Genomic DNA, 6,596 nt, shown 5'->3' with positions numbered 1-6,596 from the left:
TTAAGGTAAACCATTCTCTCCTCAGCTTGGTCGTCGGTCAGCTCCGAGAGGGAATCGCCGTGTCCGGATCCGATCGAAGATTTCCAGGTCCGTCGAGGGTTCCGGTACCTGAAGGTGAGAGAGAGAGAGCGGCGCCTGGTGAGTACCGAGTCTACACCTGCACGGCAGCAGGCACCACACCACACAGCAGCCGCACCTCTCACACTACTACTGGGGGTGCACTACGTATAAGGACACTACTACTACAGGGGGGGCATTACGCGTAATGACGCTACTACTACTGGGTGGGGCATTACGTATAAGAACAATACTACTACTAGGGGGGAATTACGTATAAGGACGCTTCTACTACTGGGGGTGCACTACGTATAAGGACGCTACTACTACTGGGGGAGCATTACGTATAAGGACGCGTCTACTACTGGGGGCGCACTACATATAAGGATGCTACTACTACTGGGGGGCATTATGTATAAGGATACTACTACTACTGGGGGGCATTATGTATAAGGATGCTACTACTACTGGGGTGAATTACATATGACGCTACTACTACGGGTGGGGCATTATGTATAAGAGGAATAAGATTGTGCTACATTGTGGCATAATTTTATATGGGGGTACTATTGTGTGGCCATGCCCCTTACTTGTGAGCCCACACCCCTTTTCCCGGCGCAAATAAGGGAGGGCGCAAATTTATAGTTTGCAGGGGGGCGCCGAACACCCTAGCACCGGCCCTGGTCACAGAGTGGACTTATTCACAAAGTGAGCAACAGCCAGGGGACATTTGGGGAAGGTAATGGCGAGTGGAAGCAAAAACTCATGCTGCAACTGCAATCCCGTATGCAGCCATGATGTCTCCTGTGGCTCACTTCCTGCGCCCATCCTGCATCACCATAAGGCTAGACAGAAGTTCGAAAATCGACTGATCTGCAACCGACACTGTGTCATTGTACGCAGCCGCTGGTGGGCATCTCAATACAAATCCCAGAGGCTGCAGCATTTGCATATTTTCGCACGGTCATTACGACCACATTCACAACTGTAGTGGCAGTAGTGCGCATCTCTGAATCAGTGGATATATCTTAATGGACTCCACCTAATGCAACATTTTAAGTTTTGGCAAGAGCTGGCTTTCAACACAATATTGCAAAGGATAACTTATAAAGAACTCTAACCCCAGACATAAATTTACCTGCCATGGATTAAAATTCCAAATGTATTTACAGCTTGTATAAGAAAATGTTCCTTTACTTGATGTGCAGTTCTCAAGTTCTTCCAAAGCTTTGGATACGACGTTGACTGCAGCGTAGCAACCATGAGTAAATTGTAAGCTGTTGATATATATTAAACTGTTCTTCATACTGTCTATACTCTCAGCTCCTGTGCACTCCTCCACTGTGGCTACCAATGGACCAGTTGTGTTTTTCTGATAAAGAAACTTACATTTGAAAATATTCTCCCAATAAAGGTTCACCCACGACTCTAGCAAAGAAGGGCGGATCTTGCTGAGGTATTCGTGGAATCCTGGAATCATTTTATTGTTAATAAATGAACCTATGGACCCTGATACAATCTGAGAAAAAGTAGCAGCTGAGAACAAACTAGATGTTGACCAACCATCATTACCCACAAAAATCTTTCCTTTGATTTTCCGTTTCAACATCTCACTCATGATAGGAACCAAGTCAATGTCCGTAGAAAAGATAATGACAACCTTTACTGATGACTCTTTGATGACATTGACAATGTGGGGAGCATTGTGGTCTGGTTGAGATAATCGAATATATTCCGTGAAGGCCACACATGCTCCAGCCTTTATTATCTCTTCCCTGATTGGCTGAATTCCCTTTAGACCATAATCATTGTCCACAGCCAACAGACCAACCCAGGTCCAACCGAAGTGCAAAATAAGCCTAGCCAGTCCTGGAGACTGTCCCTTATCACTGGCAATAGTCCTGAAGAATGAGGGAAACATGATTCGATTGCTTAATAGGGAGATAGTTGAGAAAGCGCTGATCTAAAAAAACAAAACAAAAATAGTTTTAACCACCTGAATGTTCTGTTCCTACTTTATCTTTTTCAATATTAACATTTCACGCCATTCATGTAATACTAATGTGTTTAAATCCTTGCAGCAATTAGCCAGCAAATGAATTTGGTCAAATGGGAACGTCTTCAATAAACCTGTTCATGAAAGAGGTCTTGGTGCCCTATGTCATCCTTAAAAATTACAGGGTGGTTCCACACACAATGTACCCTTAAGAGAGTTGTCCTCCCATGTTAGCCTTAATTTTAATTATTTGTAATTGAGCTGCCAAATCTTACAATCTGCTTTCCAACTACTGGTGACTAAATCAACCCTGGAATAATCCTCACTTCAAAGACAGTCTGTTGATTTTTTTTGCCAAATCTTGATCTTTTAACATGTTTCTCTATATTTACGTATAGTAACGTCAAATAAATTTTCAGCTCCCCAGCTCTTTCATTTATCAATATCCTAATAGATTTATCAGTCCTCCCACATAACTGGCCCTGGTTTGCAAACCCTAGAGACTGAGGTCCTAATCTCATCTATCTACCACTTGATCTTGTCTCACAACAGATCTCTCAATAAACTGCATTATAATAAGTGGGAGGAATATTTGGGTGAAACCATCAATTCTGAGAAATGGGCTATTACAGTACACGGTGGGCTATGTGTAGTATGTCCGACATTCACACTGTCCAAATTAATAATGTCGACATGAGAATATCAACATGGTGATGTCATTAAACATGATGACATTCAGCACAGATGTTTTGTCTTTCTTGTTAGAATTTCAACATAATGTTTCTCTGTTGATTCTGTCCATATACCTAACCCTAACCCTGATGGTAACCCTAATGCTAGCTTTAATGGCAACCCTAACCCTAATGGTAACTGTGACCGGAGAGAGCCCTCAGCCACATGGTTAATGGCAGCCGTGACACTGAAGGGGTTAACCTCAGTGCCCGGCGCCATATTCACGGACAATAGGTGCTTGGCGCCACTTTTCAAATGTACTGGCGCTGGGCGCCATCTTTAAAAGATAATGGGCGCTAGGCACCGTGTTTTAAAAATGTATTTTTTATCTTCACCGCGGTCCCGGGCCTCTCCGGCGACCGCGGCAGTGAGGGCAGCCCCTGGCACACTGAGCTGTGTGTGCGCGCGGGGGAGAGGATCAGGGTCAGGCAGCTACCACCTCAGTGCTAGGGAGAAGGGAGAGACGCTGCAGCCGGGAGATCTGCTCCCGCTGCACCGCTTTGTGTGATGCCGCCGCTGGGGGCCGGGAACTCTGCTCCCGGCGCCTTAGCCCATCAGAGGTGGCCATCCGTGGCAGCCGGGATGAACGTACCGGGCTGCTGGGTGGCGGGGGGGTGCGCCGCAGCCCGGATCACCACCGGACACTGCGGCGAAGCCACAGAGTTCAGCACCACACACAGGGGACCAGACTAGCCGGCTCCCTGCGTGGCGAGGGCACCAGAGTGCACCACTCATGGGGGACCAGGCTAGCCAGCTCCCTAGCAGCGGGGGTGAGCAGGATGGTGAGTGCTGGGGTCCGGGAGCTATGCTCCCGACACCTCAGCACTGCAAGGAGCACGAAGCCGTGGCTGCTGGGACGAGCGTCCTGAGCAGCTGGGGGCAGGGAGAGCCAGGCTGCAGGGCTAGGGGAGCACAGAACTGAGCACTGAGCACAGCAAAAACATTGTTTTTAAATGTATAAATATATATATATATATATATATATTGCGATGTGAGGCAGTTCAGTGCCTTGGTATGTGGAGCAGGGCACAGGCTCAGTATATATTTAACAGACATGTACTGTATGTGTTTAAATGTAATGTATTTTAAAGGTAAAATGCACTTACTTGGTTGTTTGTCCCAGGAGAGGGGAATCCATGGCACTGCAGGCTGATGTATTCCCCCAGACCTTATCCCCAAAAACAGATTGCATTATCCTCCAGCCTCAGACTTGAAAGTGGCATTGGAAGAGAGAGGAGAAGCTCAGCTTTGAAACAAGCTGAGTGGTTTTCTGGAGCTAAATAATGATCACCCGTAATGGCCAGGAAACCCTGACTAGGGGATCTAGGCTGCCCAGCTCTGGAGCCCGAATCCAGGCCGCAGACAGTGGGTTAGGTCCCGGGCAGGTTTCTGGAAGTCAGTTTAGGCGGGAAAACTTCCCCCAACCTAGACTGAACGGCACCAAGGCGTATCCTGATCCTCCAGGATGGGACGGTTAAATGAGAGTGACCACTCCTCACTGTCCATAGAGGACAATGGTAGCTGTGCATGTGACCAAGGCATGCACAGCCCATGGGTAAACATTGATTGGTTGTAAACCACAGGGCAGACCTACCCCCTGTGGTATTGTGTATTGGAGTAGGATAAAAGGAGGGCAGTTGCCCCATGAAAAGTGTATTATACCATTTTCTTCTGCTGTAAACATCTGCTGTATTGCTGAAGTTCTTTTCAGAACTATTTGGGCAAATAAACATCATCTGTCTAAAGACGACTGCTTCATCTTGTGACCTGCAGGGCTAGGTGAAACCTAGCTCCGTTCACCGGCTGTCCAGGGTGTAACCAGTGTCTCCAAGCTCCACCTTCGGCCTGCTACCATGCTGTGCTTGGGCAAGCAACGTTTGGGGATTCGACAACACCACACAGGTGTGGTAAGGCGGCGTGTCGATGCATGCAGAGCAGAACCGTGGTTCCAGATGCCACGGCAGGTTAGGAGTCTGGTGGTGGCAGTGTAAACCCACCCACTGCGCAGTGGGTGGAGTCAGTAACAGGCGGTTACTGACGGTAAGTGGGAATCCCCTATGAGGCCAGGTCCCGTGTGACCTAAACATCCATTCTGTGTACTGGGGACGGGACGCGAAAGCGGTGAGGGCTTTCATACGGGACCATCCGGTCACAGTAACCCTAACACTAGCCTTAATGGCAACCCTAATGGTAACCCTAACGCTAGCTTTAATGGCAACTCTATTGCTAATGGAAACCCTTGTGGTAGCCTTAACGTTAACTCTAAACCTAATGTTTACTCCAACACTAGCCTTAACAGTAACCCTAATCCTAATGGTAACCCTAACGCTAGCCTTTACGGCAACCCTAATTCTACTGGTATCGACTTTATGACATTGTTGACATTTCTGATGTTGACATTTGTCTATATCAACATTGCAGCTGTTGACATTAATGATGTCAAAATTTTAACCATGTGGACTTCACCAGTATTGACCTGCTGTCAACATTGTGAAAGTTGACATATGAAACGGTGACATAGAGACTGCATGCCTACTGTACATGGCACGTCAATCAAATCTTCTTACCTGAGGATATCTGAAGACACCCAAGATATTAGCCACCAAAATTGAGTTTGCAGAAAAGGAGGATCCTATAACAGCACTGAAGGCTGATCGCCCACGACACCTGTAGTTGGGGATGGCCATGCTGGATTCAGACAGCAAATTTAAAGCTCCTTGTACCTCATAGTGAGGCATGTTACATGTCTTATACACCTGCAGCCCTAACGTCATGTTGCCCAGAACATTGGGGTTCATGTTAATCTCTTCTACTGCAAACATTATGGATAGGAGTTGTAGGTAGGAGTTCAACCTGAATCTTCAAGGCAGACAGAAATAAAAGATAGTGGAACAAAATACAGTTAATTACAGAGAACAATGTATAAAAAGTGTGACTATGTAGGAACAAGGTATATAAATGTACAAAAATAGATTGAAAGGTAAGCAGTGATCAGCAACACTATTGGAACCCTAGAGATCTTCTAGTCCCTGTCCTGATGTACAGTAATCCTACACTGAACCTCATTTATAAAAAGACTTGCTGCTGAGATTAACCTTTTAAATAGAAGCTGAGGCCAAATTGTGTTAAGCCTTAAAAAGTGATAAGGTGGAGACGGATAATGAGTAACCTTTTTCCATGTCGTCCTTGTTCATGTTGACATAATGGCCGTGTCAACCAATCCATGGTCGACCAATAGGCGTCAACCTAATGTCTGTCGACCTAGACACTGTTGACCCTAAGTCCCATACCCATGCCATATATGTATAAAAACAAATACTATTCCACAGTATTGACTTGTAGAGAAATACTGCACTATTATATAGGCAGATTAATTTTGCTGAGCAGCTCAGATCATAAATCTAAGTTTGCAAGGACTGAAACATCCAATCAGCACTAATCCAAAAACTAAGCAGGATTCTATCTCCAGCTGCAGCAATTAGGAGTAAGAACAAAGTCCAGCACAATGAGACAGTTTGCACAGCTGACTGGTTAACAGAAGACTGATTGGACCTCACAGAATGAACCTGACAATGAACTACTAAACTGTGCATATTACAGATTCTGACATTGACATTCTCATGCTGACATGATCAATGTCTACAAATCATACCCAATCCATAGAAGGGAATCAGCTTATGATGATTAAGTCAGAAGAGTAATGGTAGTACTTAGGCTACTATAATACTTGTCTATAATTCTGACATTGTGGGTCATTCAGAGTTGTTCGCTCGTTATTTTTTTCCGCTACGGAGCGATTAGTCGCAAACTG

The 6,596-nt window shown here is 45.8% G+C and overlaps 1 protein-coding gene across 1 annotated transcript in view; it reads right to left on the bottom strand.

Moving 5' to 3' along the window:
• Nucleotides 1-5,607, bottom strand: part of LOC134934176 (taste receptor type 1 member 1-like) — a 14,041-nt gene extending 8,434 nt beyond the window's left edge. Inside the window, exons 1-2 of the mRNA XM_063929669.1 lie at nt 5,353-5,607; nt 1,196-2,020 (exon numbers count right to left, since the gene is read on the bottom strand). Of these exons, the coding sequence (XP_063785739.1) occupies nt 1,196-2,020; nt 5,353-5,607 (1,080 nt within the window). The remainder of the gene's footprint in view (nt 1-1,195; nt 2,021-5,352) is intronic.
• Nucleotides 5,608-6,596: the final 989 nt, after the last annotated feature.

This window comes from Pseudophryne corroboree, chromosome 6 (genome assembly GCF_028390025.1).
Source record: "Pseudophryne corroboree isolate aPseCor3 chromosome 6, aPseCor3.hap2, whole genome shotgun sequence".
Classification (NCBI taxonomy): domain Eukaryota; kingdom Metazoa; phylum Chordata; class Amphibia; order Anura; family Myobatrachidae; genus Pseudophryne; species Pseudophryne corroboree.
The sequence above is the reverse complement of the archived record's forward strand: the minus strand, read 5'-3'. Positions and strand labels throughout refer to the sequence as shown.